Here is a 27,730-nt window from a genome sequence, read left to right as displayed (position 1 = left end):
GGGCCATCATAGCATAGACCTGGAAAGGACATCGAGTCCAGTCCCCTGCACTCGCAGCAGGACCTGTCACCATCCCTAACAGATGTATTTTAAACTAACCTGCCCCAAAACCTTGAAAGGCCCTCTCAAGTGTTGAGCTCACAACCCTGGGTTTACAAAGCCAATGTCACACTGGGATCCATAGATCTTGCCACAACTGGGACAAATATCTTATGGTGGCTGGGGAGGATCTACATTGTTGAGTTGGGCTGCAGTGCATTCTTTTCTCCTTTCCTATTTCTCTGTTTCTTGTTATTTTTGTTGGGTCTTGAAATGTTGAGATCCTTCCCTCAAGACCCTTCTCCGTTTTTGTCAGATGAGGGCTTGGGTTTACTTCAAGTTTATTTTGATGTTGCACTTCTTTATGTTGGCTTTGAGGGTGCATTTGGAGGGCCTTTTTTGACCTCTTCTCATCCATTGGCTTTGGCTTATTTGTAAGAACATGATCCTCTTCAGGAGTCAACTGTCTGTTACTTGAAGAACATGTCCAGCCCAACAGTGTGTCTCCCCCTGCCTCACTCCTGTTGCATCCCTAAGATATTAGCTGTGTATTCATGTAACTGAAATACAGCCCCATGGCTACAGGTGAGGCATTGTAGCAGAACAGGTGAATCTGCTTTCTATTTGTCTAGCAGTAGCACTTCACAGTTATCTATCATTTGAGATCTTTCCACTGTGCGAATTGGTGGGGATGTGCATACTATGATCCAACATCAAGATCTTCTTAAGGTCACGGAATGAAAGCAGTCTCAGTGCTCCCTGAACTCCAAGAATTATGACTGTTCCTGGCATTTACAACACCCACACACCCACCACCAGCATGTCAAAAAAACTCCTTATATATTTTCCTTTCAGTACCACCACTCATGCTCCATTGACAGTTTAACCCTATGTATTCTAGTTTATGGAGAATGCACCTTTAACTATTCCTTTTCCTCACATATTTCTTATTCTTTCTCTTATAGATGGACAAAAGAGGAAAAAATCCTTAAGAAAGAAACTGGACTCATTAGGGAAGGAAAAAAGCAAAGACAAAGGTACAGTAAAGATTAAAGAAGTATATATTTACCTACTAGGAGTACATTCTTATGAGATTTGTAGATTGAAATGTGTATCTTCTGCAATAAGACTGTTATGTAAATTGATACATCGCCTAGTTATTTTGTGCCCCCAATGGAAAAGAAAAACTGTTTTATTTTTTGTCACTGGCATAATCTAGCTACAGTGTGTAAATGTAAACTTTTGTTCTGCAATCAATCTTTTTTCTTAGCAACAGAAATTGTTATTGATTGAAACACGATAAATAATCATTGCTACTGTACAGTCAGTTTCAAATAAGTTCAGACTGACACACGTATGGCCAAATTTTTGAGAATGCCTCAAACCAGCCTCTGAAGTTGCCCCTCAGTTTTCTGCTTGTAGATAATTTTGGGTCTGTCCTGGCAGACACTATTTTAGAAGAGTCTCTAGAAAAGATATACAGGAATCAAAACCAATAATTATAAAAGAATATTAATGGCATTTAGCTTTCTGACATTGATGTTGACAAACTAATTTAACTGTAGCAGTGGAGCTTTGAAATGACATTTTGTATCTCATGCAGTTCCTGAGCCAGTGTGATTTTTAAAGTGCACATTTCTAGAAAGGGTGAATGCTTATTTCATTTTCTTTGTTTAATGGCTCATTAGTAAGGCTCCATGGTGACCTGAAACGTGAATAAATGTTGTCGTTAAGCTTTATCACATTAAAATTATTGATACATTTGAGGAAAAAATAAATGCCTATGGTCACGTTTATTGTTAAAGATTTTTGTAAAAGTTTTTTCCCATTGATGTAAGTAATTCAGTATTCTAAATTATGAGCGTTATTTGCTATATATGTTAATAAAAAATACACTTTATTTCCCTCACCTCATATAAAATTTCCAGCTTTTGGCCATTCCAGTAATTTTTTAAAACCCAAATTCAGCTTTGTATAAAATAGAACAGATTATAGTGCAATGCAGATTGTTGCATGCTACAATAGGTTTATTTTTCATATGACTTCCTCATGGACGTGTAGCTCATTAAGCTACTTAGCACCAACGAGAAGCAGTGTGTACACACACTAGATACAGCAGATAGCACCCAGATGAAGTCTATTGCACCAAAAGACTGTTATACAATAAGGTCTTGGTGATACATGGAAAATGAGGTGTCTCATATGCTATTAACTCAAGGATAGTTGATATTGCATACAACAGCATGACCCAAATCTAGCTTTATTTGGCTACAAACATCCTTAGGCTGTTGAGAGGTAATTGGAATTTTTTTTAAAAAATTACCTACCTATATACAGAGATACATCTATCTCATAAAGCTGGAAGGGACCTTCAGATGTCCTTGAGTCCAGTCCCCTGCACTCACAGCAGAACCCATCATCATCATCATCGTCATCTTATCCATTGCCTTCAAACTCACTTTTGCTTTCACTATTGTAGTTGCTATTTCCTTCTTACAGTCTAGATCGTACGTTATATTGTTCTCAAGAGATGTGAACTTCTCTACATTCTGTAGTTCAGTTCCATCTACACTGATTTTCCTTCCTCTTTCCTTATCTCCAAATACCATTGTTTTTGTTTTATTGATGTTCATAATGGTCCACACAGCTTCCCTTCCTCGTTTAGCACCTGCACCATTTTCTCTATGGTTTGCTCAACTTCCTCAATGATAACTAAATCATCCGCAAACCTCAAGTTGTTAATTCTTATCCTGTGCGCAGATATCTCTTCTACCTCTTCCCTGATCTTGTCCATCACTCTCTCTAGATGCGTGATGAAGGTACTTGGCGCTATCGGATCTCCTTGTTTCATACCTCTACTTGTTCTAAACCAACTTCCCAACTCTGTGCACATTCTCACCACTGCCTCCACATTGACCTTCAATAATCGTGTCCATCTGCTATCCACTACGTACAACTCCAACACCTCCCAAGTCACTTTCTGATCTATACTGTCAAGTGCCTTTTCAAAATCGACAAAGCAAGTGTAGATGTCCTTGTTTTTTGTCGATCTTTCTCTGCTATCAATCTTAGTGCCAATATTTGCTGTATGATATTTCTATCTTTCCTGAACCCTGCTTGCTCGTCCACTAGATGTTCTCTCTACAATCTTAGTCTCTCTGTCACTGTCATCATCAGCACCTTGCCTAGATGACTCATTAGGGCAATTGTTCTGTAGATCTTGCACTCCAATTCACTGCCTTTCTTGTGCATTGTCACTGGCATGGATCTTGTCCATTCCTTAGGTACCTTCCCTTGTTTTCCATGCTATATTATGTAGTCGGTATATTTCCTGAATCAGGCTTTCTGCACTATATTTAATCATCTCTCCTGTGATCTTCTCATTTCCAGGGCTCCTATTGTTCTTTAGTCATTTCATTGCTCTTTCTCCTTCTTCATTTAAAATATCAATCTTGCTCTCCAATGCTCAGCAGAGATATCTCTTTTAGTTCTTCTTTCTGTCTCTTTGAGACACTCGGGTCCAACTGTGCTTTGTATAGATTGGTGCAATGTCTCATCCGTTGCTGCACAATCTTCTGTTTGTTCATGAGCATTTCTTTGTTCTCATCTTTGATAAACATCTGCTTCAGGTGCCACTTCCTATTAATATTCCTATTCATTTTGTACACTCCCCCAATCTAACATTTGCTCTATATCGTCACACTGCTCTTCTAACCATTTCATCTTATTCTTTCTGACCACTTTCCTTACCTCATTGCATTTCATCCTGTATTGCTGTTCCACCCTCTCGGAAACATCCCTTCTGATCTTCAGCGCTCTCTTCTCTTGGACCAACTTCAGTGTCTCTTGCATAACTCACTTCAGATTGATCTCTTCTTCCAGAACATTCTGCTCAGTTGCCTCTTCTATCGCCATGGCTATCCCTGCGACTCTCTTATCTAGGTCTTTCTCTGTGCCTGCATTCCTAATCTTCTCTTTGAGTGCTGCTCTGTATGCATTCCCTATTTCTTCCTCACCTAGCCTCCCCACATCTCTTCTTTTCTTAAACTGTGTCTTACACTTTCTCTTGAGTTTCATCTTGATATTTGTGATCACTGGTCTGTGGATCAAGTCTATATCTGCTCCTTGGAAAGTTTAACACTGCTGTACTTATTTTACCCATCTTGTCAAAATCATGTATATCATGTTTTTGGACTTCTCATCATTCGATCGCCATGACCACTTCCTGCAGTCCTTTTGTTGGAATCTCGTGTTGCAGATCACCATCTTGTGCTTTGTAGCAAACACTAGTAGTTTCTCACCTTGTTCATTTCTTCCTCCATATCAAAACCTTCCCATGACTCTTTCCCAACCTTCGTTATCCGTTCTGACTTTCGTGTTCTAATCTCCTCCAATGATCACATCTCTTCTACAGTATATTTGTCACGTCTTTATAGAATAGCTTAATCTTGTCCTCTGAACTGTCCAACATGGGTACATACACCTGAATGACAGAGATGTTGAATGGTTTTGCTTTGAATCTTACTGCCATCCCTGTAGGGGTTCCATGCCAGTCCCAAGCCTGGATAAAGGGGGAGGGTTGGTCAGATGAGTGACCATGCACTGACCATGAAACAATACGAATTAAATCTGATGCAAGTATGACTAAATGATAAAAGATGCCAACTCAGAGGTCACCTGGATAAACAAGGTCCACAGCATCAATCAAGCAATCGGGGTTGGGTTGATAAGGTGGCTAGCAAAAGAAAATTACAATTAATACACCATGTAGATAAGCCATAAAGAAATTGTATCTACTTGTTCTCCTTTAGTCGGTCTACTGTTCTCTAGTGTAGTAGCTGATTGTAAAGATGAATTATGTGTTTTGATAATTGTTTGGTGCTATAAAAGCAATCATCAAAATTTTTAATGTGCACAATTCTAATTCCAGAGCTATTTCAATGCCTCTGTGATTTGATAATGATTGTTTATGAAACCTCTCACTTTTGTTACATGTAAATGTTTACCCTGGGATCACTCTTTTCCTCTTCCGTTGTCTTATGAGAAAGATCATTTAAACTATATCGTTTTGTTTCTTTGCATCATTCTAGCCTTTTAAAATGTTCTTTACTGTGCATAAGTTTATTTTATCCAACCACTTACTCTGACAAGCTATTCCAGTACTTCTTATACTTATGAATATTTTTCTAGATAGATAGATGGTTAGAAAGATATTTGTTCTTCACATTTTCTGGCATATTACCTGCCTATATTTTCTATTCTGTTACCATTTCTTAGGCTGGATTTTTGATTTTTATTGGATATGATTTTGAATGCACCTTGCTGAATGCTGAATCATTATTATAAGCAGTGCTTTTTTTCTTCCAGTACAGGTTGGTACTCATTACTGGCACCTTGGCAGCTCCATCCTGCCTGGGAGACAGGGGATCCTACCAGTCCTGTGGCAGGGTGCCAGCTGGAATGTGGAGCCCTGCCAGCAGCCCCAGGCACAGGAACCCCAGCTGTGGGGGTCAGGGGACACTGGCAGCCCCAGGGTCTGGAACCTGCCAGGGCTGGAAGCCCTCCTGGAAACTCCAGCTCCAGGACCCGGCAAAGGGAAAAGGGTCTACAGCAGACCAGCTCTTCTTTTTTTTTTAATTTTTTACAAAAAAGCACTGACCATAAGTAAAGGGCAACATATTATTTTTGTTCCTTCTTGTTTGTTTTCCTGATGTTCTGTAATACCTACAGTAACTTTAACTACATCTTTTTACCTGTTTCTGTGCTGATTCCATGGATTTTATTTTCTTATTTTCCCCCATAGGCTGTTTCAAACTTGTTTTTCATCTTCCCACTCCAAATACCCTATACTGAAGTTTAATGTCTGAAACTTCTATGTTCCAGTCCTGAAAAAAAACAGCAAGCCTATGGGGAAAATTTCCTGTTCTCTCTTTTCCCTTCTTCCGTCAGAGGATGCTGGATTGAGGGAGTGGCAGATAGGTGGAGAATATTGTAAAAACAGAGAAAAGGACTCGGAGATTGTAAGGATCCTCGTCCCCCACTGAACAGAAAGGTTCCCCCTTGCGCGGAAGGGAGCCACAGAGCACTCACTGGGAAGAGTGCTGCCTCTTTAGAAAGCCTCTTTGCTGCTGTTACGTGTGGATTGGCTGCAGTATTGAGGCATGAAAGTGCTGTCCACTTTTTCTGAGCTGGGTAGATATGTAGCAGATAGAGTAATGTGGTCAGAAGAGCAGTTAGACCACCATCGAACTTAACCACTTTCCAGTGCTACCTTTCCTCACCATAGTTTCCCTTGAGGATTTGCTCTCCTCTCCACTGTACATGGACTAAAATATACCTCTCAGTAGTGCCCCCTTCTGTGAGAATGTGCTAACTATTAATGAGCCAATCCCACAAACAGTGGTCCCTGTGTTGTTTGAGTTCAGGTCACAGCTAACCTCCCTTCTTGTATACTTACAATGACCAGAGAATTGTCCTTATCTCTTACATCATTTTTTTAAACAAATCGTTTTACCATTTGTTTTATAAAGAGAATATCTGCCATTTCTGGGCAGCTGGTTCAAAGCAAACACTCAGCTCTGTGGATGTGGGCGTACTCACACTAACAGGTCATGAGCATTCACTTACTGACAATTACTTGTCCTAGTTCTCTCACGAGTGATGACCAGCTGGCTTGCCTAGGCGATTGGGTTAGTAGTTCTATTCTTCAGAGCTGGTAAGGAGGGACAGTTAGGGCGAGGAAGCAAATTACAAGGATAGAGCAATGTGTCTTGGTTTCTACAAATCCCGTCATGGCTGGATTATGGCTGTCTTTTATAGGAACAGAGAGGTAGCCGTGTTAGTCTGTGTCCTAACAAAACAAAAAATCGGTCACGTAGCACTTTATAGACTAACAAAATAATTTATTACATGATGAGCTTTTGTGGGGAAGACCTACTTCTTCAGATCCAGGGGAATGTGTCTGTCCCACGAAAGCTCATCACCTAATAAATTACTTTGTTAGTCGTTAAAGTGCTACGTGACGGCTGTCTTTTATGTGAGTGCAAAGAGCCTTCCCTTTCTTAGAGCATCCATGGTATCCATGGTATCTGTTGCAGACCTTGCACTTTGAGGAGTCCAAGGAAGATATGTCTGTGTTTCCCCAGTGATGAACAGTGCCAGAAAAGGATCAGCAAATGGAAAGAAGAAGGTGTAGACTTCTCCCTGCCCTAAGGGACTTCTCCCTCTTCATTAGCCCTTTGGGCAGGTCTGGCACTCTAGGAAGCAGACTGGGGAGGGATTGTTTTTCCAAGAGGTGCATACTCTCCTTGATTTCTCCCAGATGGTGCATCCCTGCACTATCCTTTACAAATGGTTGTGCCTTAGAGGAACAGTCTAGCTTCATTTATCAATTTTGCATGGGTCTTTTGTGATTTAATCACTGGGTCACAGGGCCAGATGTAGTTCTATGAAGATTCGGCTCACTTAACAGAGGAATAGTCTCAGAGAGGTACCTTTGTTATTCTGTATCTTCACAAAACCAAAAAGCAGTCCTGTAGCACCTTAGAGACTAACAATATTATTTATTAGGCGATGAGGTTTCGTGGGACAGACCCACTTCTTCAGATCCAGAAAATACTGAACTGATCTGATCTGATATTCTCCAGATTTGGTTTTTTTAACAGAGGGTGATATATACTCGTGAGTGAAAGTATCAGTAACTAAATAAATCCCAGTGTCTTCTAAGTTCATCACAGGCAGCAAAAGAAAACAGAATGTTCTTTAGTCACATTTATATTGGTGTTTTGTCATTCTTGACAGCTGCATCTGTCATTATGTAATTAAAAGGGAAAAGGTCCAAGTACTTACATACCTTTCCTTTGTTTCTTTCTACTGCTTTGAGTGACTCATCACAGCAGGATACAACAACTCTTGCCGGATGTGAAAAACTAAACATTAGAGCAAGCATTCCTACCCTAATATTTTAGTCAGCATTTACAGTGTCTGGCTGTGTCGTTGTCTTTCCAACACCTTGTAGTTATAGTCACTCTGGTCATCCATCTTGTCTGTGTGTATCCCTGAGCATTTTCCAAACATTCTGTTTTGCTGCTGTTGGTGAGAGTGCTGAGTCTGGGGGCATAATAAAACATCAGTGTTGATCTGCATGGGAGATTGTCCGAATCCCTGGCTTGCTGAGAGCTAAGATCCTGTTCTTTTACAAATTCACATCTGTTTTTGAGGACAGGAGAAACAGATCCTATCGCCTAGCCCTAGACAGTGATATGGTGTTCATTTAAGCATCACTTCTTTGACTTTGTACCCTTGCATTCCAGAGATAGGCTTTACTAACCCCAACCTCTCTTGGTTCCTTCTTACCACCAGAGACAGCTGTTGGAGCTCTGATCTTTGCCTATCTAAGTCTTCCCTCTTACATATATAGCACCTAGAGAGTTATTTTTTTAAAAATAGCATCATGTGTTTGTATATATTTAGATATAAAAATAAGTTTAGGCTACTAATTTTCTAGAATGGTTTCCTGGATGGATACTGGACTCAGTTCTGGACTAATACTTCCTTCTCCTGCCTTCAATGACTGTGAAGTATCAGAGGGGCAGCCGTGTTAGTCTGGATCTGTAACAGCAACGAAGGGTCCTGTGACATCTTATAGACTAACAGAAAAGTTTTGAGCATGAGCTTTCGTGAGCACAGACTCACTTCATCAGACTGTCACTCATATAATAAGTCTATGCCAGTGAGTGGCCAGACCCTCTCTGTCAGGCAGAGGTGCATGTGAGTGACAGTTGTAGAGAGTCCAAAATCCTATTGAAAAAGGATAGGGCTGCCAGACTCAAGTATCTTCGTAAGGAGTCTGAGCTTCTCCTGCTATCAGAGCAAACTCATTCTGAGGTTAACAGCCATAAAGCATCCGCACCTATGCTGTGTCTGCACAGCAGTGGTCCTTCAAAAGAAGTTCTTTTGGAATAGCTGGTCCAAAAAAACCTTCTTTTGAAAGAGCGGAGCCACACACGCACACGAAGCAGAGCGAAAGGTCGAAAGCAGATCAGTCTGCTCCTGTGAAAGAGAGCAGCCACAATGCCCAAGCCGCTCTTTTGAAAGAGCGGGGCAGGAAACGTTATGGACAAGGTCACATGGCCAGCAAGCCCTTCCGGGAGCTCCAGCCCTGCACATGCTGAGGTGGACCATAGGGGGTCTTCTGCAACTCCGGCCTCTGCCAGAGGATGGAGGTGGTGATCTACATCCCACAGCAGGAGCTTGTGGTCTGGGACATCACCATGCCCCTGTGTATGGTGGGGAACGTGGCCTACCCCTGCAGCTCTGGCTCATGCAGGGGTAAAGAGGTTACCTAGACCCCACCCAGGAGCTGTTCAACATTTGCCTCAGCCGGGCATGCAACCCAGTGGAGCTTTCAGGTGCCTTAAAGCGTGGTTCATGAGTCTCCTCATGCACCTGCATGCCAAGGTGCAGAATGTCCCCCAGGCTGTGGGAGTGTGCTGTGCCCTCCACAACATCATGGAGGACAAGGAGGAGGCCTTCCTCCCAGGGTGGATGGCTGAGGATGGCCCTGGGTTCAAGGAGCCAGACACGGCCCCCCATCTGCTAAGTCCACTGTGACAGGCTGCGGAACCAGCAGGCCCTCCGGGAGAGCTTTGCCTGTGGGCTCCAGTGACCCTCCCACAGTCACTCCCTTCAGGCTTCTCTGGCCTACAGCCCTACCCCAGCCCTACTTCAAGCCCTTATGCTCATCCACCCCACACTGCCCCCCCCACAATAACAAGGGACACTGGGGTGCTGAAAAATAAACAGTTTACTTAAACAAATGAAACATTTTGAAACTTGAAAAATAAACAGACAACTATTTATAGGGCTGTATGGGGGAACTATATACATTGGAAGGGCTTGGGACAGAGGGTGGGGGCATCTCAACTTGGATGGTGGCTGGGGATGGGTGGGGGAGCCTTAATCCTCAAGGGGTTGGGAGGCACAAGCTATGGTGGCCATGGGATCCCTATTGCCTTGGGTCTGGGGTCCTCATAGGGGCTAGGATAGGACAGGGTTCCTGGGAAGGTAGGGCCGTGGGTGTGTGGGCTTGGCAGGGAGGAAGGGGAGGACTTGGGGTGGGGAGGACAGGGGAGATAGGGGGTGGTGCCCACCATGGCAGTGATCCACTGGGCAAAGCCCAGCACGGTGGCCGGGCAGGGGGAGCTTGGGTGGGAGCAGGGGCGAGAGGCTGGGTTGGCTGCTCCCTTGGGCCCCTGCTAATGATCTGCAGGTTGCCCATCAGCTTGGCCCAGGGCTTCCATCACCAGACCAGGCCAGGTCCACCTCATCCAGGTGCAGCTGCTGCTCCACCAGCTCATTTTGTTGGTGGGAGGTGGCTGTGTAGGCGGTGGCAGTGTCCTGGGTGCAGTGACGTGGCCTCTGGGTGCAGGCCCACCTGAGCACTGGTGAGATGGGGGGTGCCCTGGCCTTTTCCCCCACTGGTCCTGGGCTTCCTGGCCCAATGATGTGGACAGGGCTGGATGGCCCCGGAGGTGAGGTGGGGCTCACCTCCAGGCCTTAGATGACTTAGCTGTAAGGACGGAAGGGGAATGTTAGTCCTGCACCCCAGCCCCAAAGGCTGTGGCCCCAACCCCTCATGGGCAGCAGCCTCCACCCCCAGGTCGAGCAATGAGCACATTCCAGGAGCAAGGGCATGTGTGCCCTCCATGTTGGGCCCTGCCAAAGATGGACCCTGCCGTGCCTTGGGGATGGGGCTGACCATTGTGGGCTCCCCTGGGGAACAGGCTAGCAGCCAAGGGTGGGTGTCCTGTCACAGAATGGTCCCCATATGGGCGGCGGGTTAGCTGGGCACAGCCTGGTTCTTCCCCTCCCCGCTCCCACATACATGGTGGCAAGTGCTGACTGTTGCCTGCATCCTGTGGGTGGACTCCTTGGTGATGTGTCTAGGGTCGAGCAGTTGCCCATGTGGCTGGCCCTTTTCCAGCTGTGGCATGGGAAGGCGCCCCTACCTCCATAATCTAGGGAGTGTGACTCACTGGGCATTTACTGGAGGGTCCCTCAAATACGTCAGGGGAGGCCTTGTTTGAGGTCACCTGACTCGATGAGCCTGAGTAAAGGGCGATGATCAGGGTCCCATTGGCTGACTTGCCATCCATGGGGGCCTCTGTGTCTGGCTCCAGCATGGTGGTGTGGCTAGGAAGTCCTGGCTGGTCCTCCTCTGGCCCTGGCTCCTCCTCCATAGGGAGCTCCTCTGGCACTGTGTTAAGGAAGTTGTGGGGGTTGGGGGGAGCTGTCCTCACCCCTGAGGAGACATGCAGCTTATGATAGAAGTGACAGGTGGCCAGTTTTGCTGGTGAGTGCCTGGCTGCCTTCCTGGCCTGGGAGTACCCCTGGCGCAGCTCCTTAACTTTGGAATACATCTGCTCCCAGGTCTGAGTGGGGTGCCCCCAGGCTGCCAGGCAATGGGGGCATTCCGTCTCTTGCCTGTAGTCACCCTCAAGACAGCTTCATCCTGCCACAGGCCCAGCACGTCCTGGGGTTCAGGCTCAGTTCAGGAGGGGGCCCTCCTTCTAATGGCCAGTGCAGGCTCCTGGGACCCTTGTCTGGCTCCTTTGGGGGGCTGCTGGGGGTTGCAGGGTGCCTGGATCTCTGCCATTCTTTCAATGGTCACTACAGGGGTGGGTGTGAGAGTGTGGGGCTGGTCGGTGTGTCTTCTTGCTGCCTCCATGCTCTCAGCTTCCTGCCACAGTGTCTCTGGGGCTCCCTGTACCTTTCAGGTAGCTGGATGCAGGGAGCATAGAGTTTTGATAGCGCTGGCCAGGGCATCTCTGAGCTCCAGCTGGCCGGCACCCTGGAGGACTCCTCTTTTGAAAGAATGGCCTGGAGCATCTTATGAAAATTGGCATCTTCCTCGTCTGGGAGCAGAAGAGGGCTGCCAGCAGTAGCATTGCCTTCTTTTGATTTAGTGTAAAAAGAATGCATTTTCTGTGCAGATTCTGTGAGTGTTTTCAAAAAAGGCCCAGATTTTTCAAAAAAATTCACTATTTTAGACATAGCCTGAGAGACAGGGGGCCTTTAAGTCATGGGCTGCATCTACATTAGAAAGTTCTTCTGAAAGATTTAAAGTGGGCTCTTTCAAAAGATTCTGCAGATTGTGTACATGCAAAACATTCTTTTGGAAGTAAATTGAAAGAACACAGTGCTCCTTTTGAAATTGCTCTTCCTTTCCCATTTCAGGAACAGCACCGACTTTTGAAAGCTTCTTTCGAAAGAAAACGTGTGTAGACACTCCGAAGGCCCCTTTTTTTGAAAGAGCAGTCCTTGTGGGGCCTCATTTTTCAATCTCTGTCCCATTCTTTCGAAAGAACGGGGCTGTGTGGACGCTCCCTTTCAAAACAGCAGATCACTCTTTTGACCCGCTTTTTTTGTGTGTGGATATACTCTTTGGAAAGAAGTTCTTTCAGAAGAGATCTTCTAGAAGGGCTTCTTTCAAAAGATCTCTGTAGAGTAGACATAGCCATGATGAAGTAGGGAGAATAGGAAGTTCTGCTAAATAGTAGGAAGTGTTCAAGTAGGTCTACTTACCTTACTAAATGGAAAAGATTCTCCATTTGATCTTTACAGAGAGGCATGCCCCCCAGCTACAGCTTTGCCCTTTCTTTGACTACCTCGTTTCTGAAACAGCAAGGGTTAGCTTGTGTGTTGTCCAGGTTTCACATTCATACAGTAGCGTTAAGTATCATTATACAGTAAACCCTCAAAATGCATGATTTTGAATTGCGTTTAACTTGCATTAATGCGAGTTAAGCGAAACTCAAAATCTCACTCCCTCTGGCCCCGGCTCAACCCTCTGACTCCCCTGGCCCCCCCGGTTCAACCACTCTCAGCCCTGACCAGCCCCAGTTCAACCCCTCACTCCCACAACCCAGCTCAACACCTGCATGCATGGCTCCATCTCAACCCCGCTTCCCCAGCTCAACACGCGGCGTTCCTGGTTCAAATGCCCCATGCCCCTCCAGCTCAACCCCTGGTCCCAGTTCAACCCCCAGCCCACATACAGCTTTGGCTCATGTCTCCCGGATCCAGTTCAAAACCCCTGTGGCCTGGCTCTGGCTCTGGCTCTGGCTTACCCTCCCCACCCCCGCACACAGATGTGACTCAATTCCACCACCATCCCCTGCAGCCCTAGCCCACCCCAGGCTTAACGCCCTGCCCCCTCCTATGGCCCCAGCCCCAGTGTCAGGCTTATCCCTCCCTTGACTGCCCCCCACAACCCAGGACTTGCCTTCCAAAAGGAGCTCCAGGTTCTTCTGCTTCCCCAGCTGCACAATGTACATTCTGCCAGGAAAAATGCCACCCTGACCTCTGCGAAATTTGAGTTATGCAAGGGTTCATGGGAACACAACCCATGCGTAAATTGAGGCACTACTGTACTAGTCTAATTGTGCCCACACTGGAGGGTAGGAGTCAGACTGTGTTAGCTATACTGGCAAACTTAATTCTAAATAATTTTTGTGTATAGACAAGACCAACTTGATTTCTCCATGGTATGTGATGCAGCTGGGAACAGAGTCCAGATTCCCAAGAAGCATATGTTAGTGTGTTAACCACAGATTATGATTCCTCTGCACATTGCTGCTTTTATGTTGCTACCCACAAATTGTTATTGAGAAGGGGCTCTTACCTTAATGAGATTATTGTATAGTTGCAAATTGTCAAGCCCATCACTCTTGTTTAGAAGTCTGGTATAAAGTGAAAGAAATTTAACAAATAATGTTCTATCCTTGTTGCAGAATTCGTACCCCAGGCTTTTGGCATGCCCTTGTCCCAGGTGATTGCTAATGACCGGGCCTACAAACTCAAGCAGGATTCTCAGAGAGAAGAGCAGAAGGATGTATCAGACTTTGTAGCCTCTCTGTTACCATTTGGAACTAAAAGACAGAACAAAGAACTCTCAAGCAGTAACTCATCTCTTAGTTCAACCTCAGAAACACCGAATGAATCCACTTCCCCTAACACACCAGAGCCAGCACCACGTGCCAGAAGAAGAGTAAGTTTAACCGTAACAGCTTGTATTACAGTTAACAGCTTAATCTACAGTGGTGGACCTGCTAGGGCTTCAGGCTCTGGTCAGCACAAAAAATTAAACTTGTGCTTGATGGTATCTATTTGGCCACGTTTAAATAAAGCTGCTTATCATTTAAGACAGTCCTGGTTAGTAGGGGAAATTGTAATCCTAATATTCAGCCTTCTTTACCCAGAGGAAACAAGACAGGAGAAAACAAAATGGCCACTGCGTGATAATTACCATACTTTAAGGGCCATGAGGCTTTCACTTTTCCTCCACTTAGGTTCAGATTGGCATGACCAGTTCTACAGGCCCTGACCTTTTATTTTTCCACCTGGTAATGGTAGATGGACTGCACATATGTGACTGTGCCTCCTAGCTATTCATATTTTAATTTAGAGAAAATAATCTGATTATTAGCATTCATTAGTAAAAATCATTATGGCCTGATTTAGATTGTCTACACCTCAGAGTAAATCAGGGGCAATTCAAATAAATTGGTGAAAATAACTATGGGACAAACCATGTATGAGATCCAAATCAGGCCCTTGGTGGCAAATCATGCTCCTACCTCTGCCACTTATAAAGGACTCTCTAGGCAGTAGAATAAGTCAGGTTTGTGGAATGAGGTCAGGGCAGGATTCTAGGGCCAGCACAGGTCTTTTCAGTCACCATGCCATGCAGAATACGACTGCAGAGGAAGATCCCTCACTGCTCACATCTATGTAGTGCCCAGCCTGGCTCCTCAGGCCATGAGCTTGTCAGAGAACTTGACTGCTGGGACCTGACTCAACTCCTGCTTATGATTTGGATATCTGATAAGCCTCTTATTTGCAGGGTTTCATCCCTTGTGTTTTATAGCTAGATGCTGCTGTGTTCAGAACTGGTGCAACACTGCAATAAAGTGGATAGTGTTGCAATTAGAGCTCTTTAAAAACATCAGTTATTCTATCAAACTGTCATAAATGCTGTTTACGTTGCCTTTTTCTGTAGAAAAATGGGGATAAATATATGCAAAAAATACTTTAAGCTCTGCTGACTAATCTAAATGTTAGGGCTCCCAGAGGAGCTCAATAAAAAAGAGTAAATATGTGCATCTGGGGATGACCTTAGCAGGGGAGTGGTAAACAACTACCAAATCTCAAGAAAGGCAAAACACTTAACTAAATCTACAGTATGTCTGCAACATAAACATGTACTTGGAAACTTGCAGGTTTTAGCTAAAATCCATTATATAAATTATTCGTAGAATACTAGAACTGGAAGAGACCTCCAGATGTCATCGAGTCCAGTCCCCTGCCCTCATGGCAGGACCAAATACCGTCGAGACCATCCCTGATAGATGTCTGTCTAAATGGCTCTTAAATATCTCCAGCGATGGAGATTCCACAACCTCCCTAGGCAATTTATTCCACTGTTTAACCACTCTGACAGTTAGGAAGTTTTTCCTAATGTCTAACCTAAACCTCCCTTGCTGCATTTTAAGCCCGTTGCTCCTTGTCCTATCTTCGGAGGCTTAGAGGAACAATTTTCTTCCTTCTCCTTCTAACACTCTGTAGGTACTTGTAACTGCTATCATGTCCCCTCTCAGTCTTCTGTTTTCTGAAGTAAACAAGCTCAGTCTTTCCTCATAACTCATATTTTCTAGACCTTAAATCATTCTTGTTCTTCTCTGGACCTTCTTCAATTTTTCCACATCTCTCTTGAAATGTGGTACCCAAAACTGGACACAATGCTCCAATTGAGGCATAATCAGCACAGAGCAGAGCACAAGAATGACTTCTTTTGTCTTGCTCACAGCAATCCCGTTAATGCATCCCAGAATCATGTCTGCTTTTTTTTTCAACAGTGTCACACTGTCGACTCATATTTAGCTTGTGGTCCACTATGACCCATAGACTCTTTGTGAAGTACTCTGTGCTAGACAGCCACTTCCCATTCTGTATGTGTAAAATTGATTGTTCCTTCCTAAGTGGAGCACTTTGCATTTGCCCTTATTTAACTTCATCCTGTTTACCTCAGACCATTTCTCCAGTTTGTCCAGATCATTTTGAATTATGACCTCATCTTCCAAAGCAGTTGCAACCCCTCCCAGCTTGGTATTTTCTGCAAATGTACTAAGCATACTCTATATGCCGATATCTAAATCATCGGTGAAGATATTGAACAGAACTGGTCCCAAAACATCCCCTTGTGGACCCCCACTTGTTATGCCCTTCCAGCATGATTGTGAACCATCAATAGCTACCCTCTGGGAATAGTCATCCCACCAGTTATGCTCCCACTTTATAGTAGCCCCATCTAAATTTTATTTGCCCAGTTCATTGGTAAGATCTTGCAAGACCATATCAAATGACTTACTAAAGTCTAGATATACCACATCCACTGCTTCTCCCTTATCCACAGAACTTGTTATCCTATCAAAGAAGCTATCAGATTGGTTTGGCGTGATCTGATCTTTACAAATCCATGCTGGCTGTTGCTTGTCACCTTATTTTCTTCCCAGTGTTTGCAGATGAATTCCTTAATTGCTTGCTCCATTATCTTTCCTGGCACAGAAGTTAAACTGACTGGTCTGTAATTCCTTGGGTTGCTGTTATTTCCATTTTTATAGATGGGCACTATATTTTTCCTTTTCCAGTCTTCTGGAATCTCCCTAGACTTCCATGACTTTCAAAGATGATAGCTAAAGGCTCAGATACCTCCTCTATCAGCTCCCTGAGTATTCTCGGATGCATTTCATCAAGCCCTGATGACTTGCAGATATAACTTTTCTAAGTAATTTAACTTGCTGTTTTGTTATTTTGTCTTCTAAACCTATTGCCTTCCCACTAGTATTCACTATGATAGACATTCCTTCATCAGACTTCTTGGTGAAGACTGAAACAAAGAAGTCATTAAGCACCTCTGCCATTTCCAAATTTCTGATATTGTTTCTTCCTCCTCACTGAGCAGTGGGTCTATCCTGTCCCTGGTCCTCCTTTTGCTTCTAACATATTTATAGACTGTCATTTTGTTACCCTTTGGCTACGTCTACACTAGCCAAAAACTTTGAAATTGCCATGCAAATGGCCATTTCGAAGTTTACTAATGAAGCCCTGAAATATATATTCAGCGCCTCATTAGCATGCGGGCAGCTGCGGCACTTCGAAATTGACGCGGCTCGCCGCCGCGTGGCTCGTCCAGATGGGGCTCCTTTTCGAAAGGACCCCGGCTCTTTCGAAGTTCCCTTATTCCTATCTGCTCATAGGAATAAGGGAACTTTGAAGTAGGCGGGGTCCTTTCGAAAAGGAGCCCCGTCTGGAAGAGCCGCGCGGCGGCGAGCCACGTCAATTTCGAACTGCTGCGGCCGCCCGCATGCTAATGAGGCGCTGAATATGTATTTCAGTGCTTCATTAGTAAACTTCGAAATGGCCATTTCGAAGTTTTTGGCTAGTGTAGACACAGCCTTAATGTTTCTAGCTAGTTTAAGCTCATTTTGTGCCTTTGCCTTTCTAATCTTGCCTCTGACTACCCGTATTGTTTGCTTATAGTCATCATTTGTAATTTGTCCTAGTTTTCACTTTCTATATGACCTTTTTGTTTTTCAGATCACACAAGATCTCCTGGTTAAGCTAAGGTGGTATTTTGCTATACTTTATATCTTTTGTACACAGCGGAATAGCTTGCTTCTGGGCCCTTAATGATGCATCTTTGAAAAATTGATGGCTCTCTTCAGTTGTGTTTCCTCTTAATCTTGGTTCCCATGGGACCTTACCTACAAGCTCTCTGAGTTTACCAAAATCTGCCTTCCTGAAATCCATTAGAATCATGAACTCTATGATTTCATTGTCACTTTCTCCCAGGCTGCCGTCCACTTTCAAATTCTCAACCAGTCCCTCCCTATTTGGTAAAATCAAGTCTGCAGAAGCTTCTCCTCTAGTAGCTTTTTCCTCCTTCTGAAATAAAAAAATTTTCTCAGTTGCAGACCAAGAACTTATTGTCTAGTCTGTGCCTCACTGTGTTGGTTTCTCAACATATGTCTGGATAGTTAAAATCCTCCATTACCACCAAATCCTTCATTTTGGATGTTGTCATTCGATTAGAAAAAGCCTCATTCACTTCTTCTGCTTGGATAGGTGGTCTGTAGTAGACCACCCAGCATAACATCACCCTTGGTTTTTACCCCTTTTAACCTAACCCAAAGACTGTCAATGCTTCCATCTCCAACATCCATCTCCACCGCAGTCCAGGTGTGTACATTTTTAATATATAAGGCAACATCTTCTCCCTGTTTACCCCACCAAACCTTCCTGAGTAAGCTGTACCCTTCTGTTCCACTATTCCCACCAAGTCTCTGTGATACCAACTAAGTCATAGTTGTGTTTATTTATTAGGACTTGGAGTTCTTCCTGCTTATTACCCATACTTCTTGCATTTGTTTATAGGCATCTAAGCTACTGATTTGATTTTGCCTTCTAGTTCTGCCTAGTCCCTCTTTTTTCTCTGTTTTTATAGCCCTTGTTCCCTCCCATTTCTGGCCCAACTCCCAGGTCTCTATGTTTTTCTCTTATCTGTGGACTTTGGTCACCTGCCCCATCAAACCTAGTTTAAAGCCCTCCTCACTCGGTTAGCCAGTCTGCATCCAAAAATGGTCTTCCCCTTCCTCAAAAGGTGAACCCCCATCCCTGCTTAGCAGTCCTTCCTGGAAAAGCATCCCATGGTTGAGGAAGCCAAAATGCTTCCAAGGACACCATCTTCATAGCCAGACATTTACCTCCAGGTTGCACCTGTCTCTGCCTCAGCCCCTACTGTTGACAGGAAGGATTGAAGACAGCACTACCTGCACTCCATACTTCTTCACCTGTACTCCCAGAGCCCTGTAGTCACTCTTGATCTGCTCCATGTCATAAATGTCCATATGGATAAGGAGCATGGGGTAGTAGCCAGAAGTCTGTATGATCCCCTAATAAGATGGGGCAGAGGGGCATGGAAGTACACCTGAGGCTGGCAGCCTGAGATAGGGAAATCACTAGTGCTGCAAGGCAGGTGAGAGCAATTGCAATCAACTAACAAGAGCCAGCTGATCTGAATGCTGGCAGTTTAAGCGAGGTGGGGGGTGTGTGAAAAAGGATGTGGAGGAGTTTGGAGAGCAATTGAGAAGGAGATAAGGAGAAGGCAAAACAGCTGAGTCCAGGGAGTGCTTGTAAAGGCAGCCAAGGAGGGAAGAGTGCCTGGGCTCCCCTCCCCCAGCAAGGCTGACAGTCCTGGCTGTGACTAGGGGAGGGAAAGAGACTGACCAACTGGCCAGAGCAACAGAGGTGAACACAGCCTAAACCCTACAGTCAAGGGGAAAGGCATGGGACCCAAGCCAGAGAAGGGGGTACCTTGTAACATAGAATCACAGAATCATAGGATTTAAGGGCTCAGGAAGTCATCTAGTCCAGCCCCCTACCTAAAGTAGGATCAACCCTATATAACTCATCCCAGCCATAACTGTGTCAAGCCAGGACTTAAAAACCTCTAGGGATGGAGATTCCACCACCTCTCTTGGTAACACATTCCAGTTCTTCACTACCCTCCTGGTGAAATAGTTTTTCCTAATATCCAACCTACACCTCTCCCTCTGTAACTTCAGACCACTGCTCCTTGTTCTGTCATGTGTCACCATTGAGAACAGTCTCTCTCCATCTTCTTTTGAGCCCCTCTTCAGAAAGTTGAAGGCCGCTATCAAATCGCCCCTCAGTCTTCTCTTCTGTAAATGAAATAAGTCCAGATCTCTCAGCCTCTCCTCATAGGTCAGGTGCTTCAAACCCCTAATCATTTTCATTGCCCTCCACTGAAGCCTCTCCAGTGCGTCCACATCCTTTCTATACCGGGGGGGAGGGGGCAGAACTGGATGCAGTACTCCAGATGAGGCCTCACCAGAGCTGAGTAGAGGGGAATAATAACTTCTCTAGATCTGCTGGAAATGCTTCTCCTAATGAACCTCAATATGCCATTAGCCTTCTAGGCTAAAAGTGCACACTGTTGACTCATATCCAGCCTCTCATCCACTGTAATCCCCAGCTCCTTTTCTGCTGCACTGCTACTTAGCAAATTGTAACAGTGCTTGGGATTCTTCCATCCCAACTGCAGGACTTTGCACTTGTCCTTGTTGAAACTCATCAAATTTCCTTTGGCCCACTCCTCTGATTTGTCTAGGTCACTCTGGACCCTATCACTACACTCCAATGTATCTACCTGATCCCCTACCTTAGTGGCATCTGCAAATTTGCTAATCTATCCCCTCATCCAGGTCATTAATAAAGATGTTGAACAGTACTGGCCCTAGAACTGATCCTTGGAGCATGAAACCAACTGTGCCTTCTATAAGACCTCTTTAAAATACTGCCAGTTCTCTTGAACTTTTTTCTGCTTCATCATCATTTCCCAAGGGATCCTGACCATTATTTCTCTCAGGGAGTCAAAGTCTGCTCTTCTGAAATCAAGGATCAGTATTTTACTGCTGACCTTTCTTCCTTTTGTCAGAATCCTGAAATCTACTTTCTCACGATCACTGCAGCCCAGGTTGCCACCCACTTCTATTTCTCTGACTAGTTCCTCCTTGTTTGTAAGCAGCAGGTGAAGCTGTGCATGGCCCCATGTCAGTTTCTTCAGCTCTTGTACCAGGAAGTTATCCCCAATGTTCTCTAAAAACTTCCTGGATTGTTTGTGTGCTGCCGTATTGGTCTCCCAACAAATGTCTGGGTGATTAAAGTCTCCCATGAGAACCAGTACCTGTGATTTGGAAGCTTCTGTTAATTGTCTGAAGAAATTCTCATCTACCTCATCTACCTGATCTTGTGGCCTATAGCAGACACCAAACACTACAATCACCTCTGTTGCTTCCACTTGTAAGCTTAACCCAAAGGCACTCAGCTGTCTCTTCTCCTTCCATGGACTGGAGCTCTGAACAACCATATTGCTCTCTCACATAAATCACAACTCCTCCTCCTTTTCTCCCCCGCCTGTCCTTCCTGAACAGTTTATACTCTTCCAATACAGTGCTACAGTTATGTGAGTCATCCCGCTAAGTCTCCGTTATCCCAGTCACCTCATGCTTCTTTGACTGTTACGGGGCCTATAGTTCCTCTTATTTGTTTCCCAGGCTTCTTGCATTCATGTACAAACACCTTAGATAATAAGCAGATTGGCCTGTTTTCTCCTTTCGAACAAGGAGTCCTCCTTTGTTGTACCTTCGTCCTTCCCCACTTACCTCAGGGCTTAAGTCGCTGTCCCCGACGAACCTAGATTAAAGCCCTCCTAACTAGGTTTGTAAGCCTGCCCGCAAAGATGTTCTTTCCTCTCTTCGTTAGGTGGATTCCATCACTTTCTAGCAATCCTTTCTCTCAAAACAGAATCCCATGGTCGAAGAAACCAAATCCCTCTCTCCGACACCACCTGCACAACCACACATTTACTTCCGTCCACCTGCGCAAGCACACATTTACTTCCTTAGACTTCACAATACATTGACTTCAGCTGTGGTATTTGTGTGGTTGAAGTCATGTAGATTGGATAGATGACAGGAGCTAATGGATACAAGGCCATTTAAGTGAACCGTATGATGTTACTTGAATATGACCATGTATTGAAATTTCAACCACAACACCTAGCAAGCTGAAATACTTGCCACCATCTCTCTTGTTCATGCCAATGAGGTGTGAAAAACACACACTGCTAGGAATCTACCACTGATAAGGGTACATCTTTTCGATCAAAGATTAAACCTAGGTTTCAACTGCTCATCCCTGGTGGCTGTCGAAGTCAAAATTAAATATCTAACAGTACTCTTTGATGGCTCTTATCTCCTAGTCAGTAATTCATTCTCTTACTAAAACATATTCCATATGGCTGCATATAACATACTACTGAATTACTGTTCTGTTTACTGTAATTTTTATGTACTGCTGGAATTTACTTATTGCTTGTTGTACTTTGGGATACTCTGTATCCAATGCATCATAAAATCCACCAGTCCTTCTCCTGGAAGATATTTTAGCAGCATCACAGATGAAAAGAGAAAGCAATTGAAAGTGTTCTGTTCCATAATACAGACTCTAAGTATTCTGCCTCTTACACTTTACTTCCTGGGCAGTGCATACTGTGAGTCCCAAAGTTTTTTCTTCCATTAAATATGTCAAAGTAAATGGTCATGTGTGTATTGAAGGTAAAAGGAGCAAGGCAATCCTTGGCCACTCAGCTCATGCTCCTAACAACGGCACCTATGAATGCCTATAGTGGTGATGGAACATGGACATCAGCCCATCAGGAGGCTTACTGTGACCATCTTTATGGCTTTTTTTCATTGTAGGAACTTACTAATGATATCCTACAGACTTCTGTGACCCAAAAGACCTATTGTCATTAGGTGGTGCAAACACCATTACTTTCAGTAGATTTTCACTTGAGTATGCCGGGGCAATTCTGGCCTTATGTTAATGTTGTCTTTGTCAAAATGCAATAAAATGGTGGGAGCACGGTTCCATCTCTTCTATTACTCAAGTTGTGTAATGAGAGTAAACATTCTCCTCAGATGGCAGGGTCAAGTGGTATTGTGGGAGTGACTGTGAGGATGGGGTTTTTCAGTGTTAAGTGAAGTCAGCTCCCATTGCAGTCCATGGGAATTCCACTATGCTTTTCAACAGGAGAAAAATTAAGGCAAATCTGGATGATTTGGAAAATCTCATCCTATGTTGTTAGTATTTGAGAAAAGCTCTCTTTTGTAAGCCCAATTTTTACACACCCTATATCCAAAATCCTCCAAAAAATAATTTCCATGTACTGTTTTACATCTGTGGTCTGTGGCAAATACATCTTTATTTTATTTCATGCTTTGGGAGGAGCTGAGGGAAGTCAGACAGAGCATTTTTAAGAGAATGAAACTGAAAATTGAGGTGTTGGTGACTAAATGAAAGGTCTTGGAATTAGTTTTGTAAAATTGAATCACCAAAAAAAAAAAACATTGGGATAGCAAATTTGAGGTTGTTTTATGCCAGGCTATTTCTGATAAGGTCATTTGCTTATTTGACGTGTTATTAATGAAAGATTTTAACATTCAGCCAGATCCCAGTGGATTTAGTTAATGGGTTAAACTTTACTTTAAACTGGTTAACTAATTAACTTGGGAGGGGTGCAGCTGCAGCCCAGCTACATTGGAGTGCCTCCCTCTGCCCACCATGGATGGGTGCTGAACAAAATCAGCCTGGAACAACTCCCCCTGCTGTGCACCCTTGACCACTGCAGTCCAGGGCTCCTCCAGCCCCTATTGTTTAAGTGTAACCAGGAAGACTCATCTGTTTAGGGTGAGGCTTACGGGTTAACCATTAACATCTCTAAATTACACCAGCAGAATTTGTAACTTCTGTCATCTGAAATGCTCAGATTCCATGGACTTACTTATTCCACCAACATAGGTTGTGGAATTTGGGTACTCTGTCAGCAGAAGCTCTAGCATTTAAATAGGTTACCAGGGTTTCTGGCAGAGTAAAGGTTGAATCTCTATAATCCAGAACTCTCTCATCCAGCAAACTCCATAATCCTGCATGAGTTTAGTTAGACGGACAACCACTTATGATGGGTATGTCAAATTTCCCTTGGTCACAGGTAGTTTGTTTACAATCAGCAGTCCTGGCTCAGAGTTCTGGACTGTTATTTACCCCTAAATGTCTTATAAGAGTCCAGTGAGCAGTGGAAGTGTTTGTAATACTGCTAGAAAAAATTGACCGCCTGCTGTATGGCAAATTCTCTCATCCAGCACTGGTCAGTTTCTGAGGGTGCCAGATGAGAGACGTTCAATGTGTTTTGGATTTCAGTTCTACTATGTCTTATGTTCCATACAATAACATGTACTGAATTTCTTTTAACTACCTCTTTAGAAGGAAATACAATAATTGATAGTAGGTATTTTTATTTCATGGTTTTTAAAATAATTTCTAAATAAAAAAAAAGAAAATTAGTGCACTAACTTTCATTAAGCAACAGTTCAGACTGAAAGTAATGTCAATAGAATGACAATGGAACATCATGTTATTGGACTTAATATAAAAGTTGATCTTTTTAATTTGTGTGGTCTATAATAACTGTATACCAAAAAGTTGTTTGTCTAGGAATTAAAACAGGATGAGTCAATGGAACATAATGCTATAGGAATATTAGAGAGACAAGGTGGGCAAGGTCATATCTTTTGTTGGAGTAACCTTCAGTAAACCTATTACCTCACCCATTTTGTCTCTCTAATACCCTGGGATCAATGTGGTTATAGCAACCCTGGATTAAGCATTTGTGTATTTGGCAATAACTGACCCTAGTTCTAGGTGACAAATTTTAGAAGTGTTTCACCTCTTGTGCCTTTTTCAGTGTGTGGGAGGTTGTACCTTCCTCTAACTCCAGTACAGTAAACCCTTGATTTAATGTACTAATAGGGAGAAGGGGTGTCCGTTAATGCTGAAAGTCCATTATATCTGACTGGTTATACTGTAAGATGATGCACTGACCTTCCCAGCCCATCACTCACCCTTGTCCTCTGTCTCCCCACTTCCCTTCCCCACTCCTGCCCTATTCTTCCCCTCAGACCTCCATCTCCCTCTCCCAATTACCAGGAGAGAAGCTCTCAGCTCTGCAGGTCTCAGCTTCGAGCCACCTGTGCAAAGGTAGAGCACAGCCACCCGCAGACTGCCAGTGGCTGCTGCTCAGCACTATTGCAGGCAGTGGTAGCCAGGTGCCAACATGCTCCATGCACACAGGGCTGGGAGAGGAGGGGTCCTGCACCCCACCTGGCAGACAGCATCAGTTATTTCTGAAGTCCGCTATATCGGGGTCCATTAAATCGAGGGTTTACTGTTTGTGTGTATTGAAAGACTTAATTTCCCTAATCCTTACAACTCAAAAGTAAACATACATTGCTGGTTCATGCTGAATTATCTGAGTACTGTAGAGCTGTCTATGCACATAAACTCTGTATGTGAGGCATATGAGTATGGTGTGTGTGTGTAGTATATTTTGCATTCATTTTCACTAGAGTAATTCACACAAGGTGTAGGAAAACTAATCATGTAGGCCAAATTTAAAAGTGTGACTATAGCATACGCACATAAATATATGTTTAAACATACACTGTATACAAACACAAACACACACATTGGTCCTGATTTCCAATTTTCCTGCTCCTTATGCAATTACACAAGTAAAAATAAGCACACAATGGGTGTAAAACATTTGTACAGTAATCCCGCGAAATGCACGGTTTCGAGTTGCACTTAACTCACATTAACGCGAGTTAAGCGCAGCTCAAAATCCCATTTCTCCCAGCTCCAGCTCAATCCCTCAGCCCCATGGGGCCCTGGTTTAAACCCCTACTCCGCGCAGTCCTACTTCAACACCCCCATCCCAATTCAAACACCACCCCCCCTTACAGCCCTAGTTCTAACACTCCCCACACAGCCCCAGTTCAACCCCACCATGTGGCTCTGGCTCATCCCTCCAAGGGCACAGCTCTGGCGCCACCCCCCCACCCCCCCGCCGCATGTGCAGCTCTAGCTTTCACCCCGCCCCACACACACACACATGGCTCCAGCTCAACCACCAGCAGGGTCACATGGCCCTGGCTCAACTCCCCCCCTCCCGCACAGCCCTAACCCACCCGAGGCTTAAGCCCTCTACCCCCTCCCATGGCCCCCAACCCCCCACCAGGCTTAACCATCCCCGACTGCCCCTCACCCCCACCCCGGGACTTACCTTTCAAAAGGAGCTCCAGGTGCTCCTGCCGCTTCCCCGGCTGTAGAACGTGCGTTACACTGGGGGAAAAAGCCACCCCCAACTTATGCAAAATTCGAGATATGCAAGGGTGTGTGGGAACACAACCCTCGCATAATTCGAGGGACTACTGTACTGTTGTAAACCCATTGCATTGGTATAGGTGGTGAAGTGCAGAATAATAGTGAACTGGGCTTCTTTTACACGGTGGACCTGATTCTCCATTTCAGAACAGCAATTTTATACAGGTACAACTCCACTGGTGTAAAACAGAGTTATGAAGGAGAGAATCAGGGGCACTTTTTAATGTTTAATGTAGAAGACCAACAGTCAAAAGACTTCATTAGTTATGCTCTTGGATGAAGGGATTTGTTTAGTTGATTCAGTTTTTGCTAATTGGACATGTATACGTACTTTACAGGGTGCAATGTCTGTAGACTCCATTACAGATCTTGATGACAATCAGTCCCGACTGCTAGAAGCTCTACAACTCTCTTTGCCAGCAGAAGCTCAAAGCAAGAAAGAAAAGGCAAGAGATAAGAAACTTAGTCTGAACCCTATTTATAGACAGGTTCCCCGGCTTGTAGATAGCTGCTGCCAGCATTTAGAAAAACATGGTAAGTGTATTTCCTTTTCCTTTAGGTAGAAAGATTCAATTTATAGTAGGAATCGTGCATGTGGATAAACATCATATATTCAGAAAAGTATACAAAAATGTGTCCTTATGAGGTTGATTGTGATACACATTTTAACCCATTTATAGTATATTTTACCCCACTTCATTATAATAATATTAGTTACCCAGGCAATTGACCTACTGTTATTTTGACCTCAAAGTCTTAGCACGCAAGGACAACCTGATTGTAAAGTAAGACGTTTTGTCAAGTTCTTTGATTGTTAGTGTTGCTAACATGTGAGTGACTATCTCATAAATATTCATACAGCAGCAAATATTTTTAATTATTTCTATTTTGGTAGCTCCTACAGGATTCTGCTCATTGTGCTTACGGTCCAAGTAACCAGACTAATAACAAAAAATTAACCTGCCAGTAGTACAAATAAACGTTCTTCTCATTTCCCCTTTTGATGAAAACCTCTTCCCTAACCAGTCTTCTCTGTGTCCACCTGCCAGCTCAAGTTCTTCACAGTTCTAGCGCAGCCTAAATGTGCTCCTGCCCCTGCCTCTGCCTCCGCGGGGAACCCTTCCCTCTTCTTTTCAGAGGCACACACAAAACTGGGGGAATCCTAAAACCCAACACTAGCAATAGTGTCCTAAGGCTTGCCCCTGGCGTCCTCACCCAGTGGCTCAGCTATGGACACTTCCCGTGTTTGTCACAGGAGAAATGAACAGGGGTGGGCAAGATGTGGCCTGCAAACCAGATATGGCCCACCAACCTTTTTAATTCAGTCTGCCCCTGCAAAGTGGCCATCTGCTCCCTGTGGCTTTCTGTGTGCTGCTGGGGGAGGAGAGAGGCTTCATGCCCTGCCCCCCCCATCTCCAGCAAAATCTCTCAGTTCCCAGTGGCTGGCTTTCAGCCAGTAGGAACTGAGAAGTGTTGCTGAGGTGGAGGCAGCATGCAAAGACTCCAGTGCAACACAGAGAGCCACATGGAGTGGGATGGGGCTGCTGGCAGGCTGGGAAACTTGCCTGAGAGTTTTGCTGGCTGGGAACAGCTTAGGAGAGCACCTCCCAGCCAGGGCCTACCAATGCACCCACCCCACCACATCCCAGCTTCCTCCCAGGCCTTGCCCACCCTCCTACATCCCTCCCCCAGGCCAGAATCCTCTCCTGCACCCATAGCCCCTCCCAGACTCTGCACCCCAGCCCCCACTCCAGGTCACAACCCC

The 27,730-nt window shown here is 44.5% G+C and overlaps 1 protein-coding gene across 3 annotated transcripts in view; it reads left to right on the top strand.

Annotated features, from left to right (window-relative positions):
- The window catches only part of ARHGAP6 (Rho GTPase activating protein 6), a 479,646-nt gene that overhangs the window by 413,107 nt on the left and 38,809 nt on the right, over positions 1 to 27,730 (top strand). For all 3 annotated transcript variants that reach the window (XM_074992808.1, XM_074992819.1, XM_074992830.1), the window contains exons 3-5: positions 1,005 to 1,076; positions 13,833 to 14,089; positions 26,304 to 26,499. In XM_074992808.1, coding sequence (XP_074848909.1) covers positions 1,005 to 1,076; positions 13,833 to 14,089; positions 26,304 to 26,499 — 525 coding nt within the window. The remainder of the gene's footprint in view (positions 1 to 1,004; positions 1,077 to 13,832; positions 14,090 to 26,303; positions 26,500 to 27,730) is intronic.

The sequence above is a fragment of the Carettochelys insculpta genome, chromosome 1 (genome assembly GCF_033958435.1).
Source record: "Carettochelys insculpta isolate YL-2023 chromosome 1, ASM3395843v1, whole genome shotgun sequence".
Taxonomy (NCBI): Eukaryota; Metazoa; Chordata; order Testudines; family Carettochelyidae; genus Carettochelys; species Carettochelys insculpta.
Note: the sequence above shows the minus strand (reverse complement) of the source record. Positions and strands in the feature narration are given on the sequence as shown.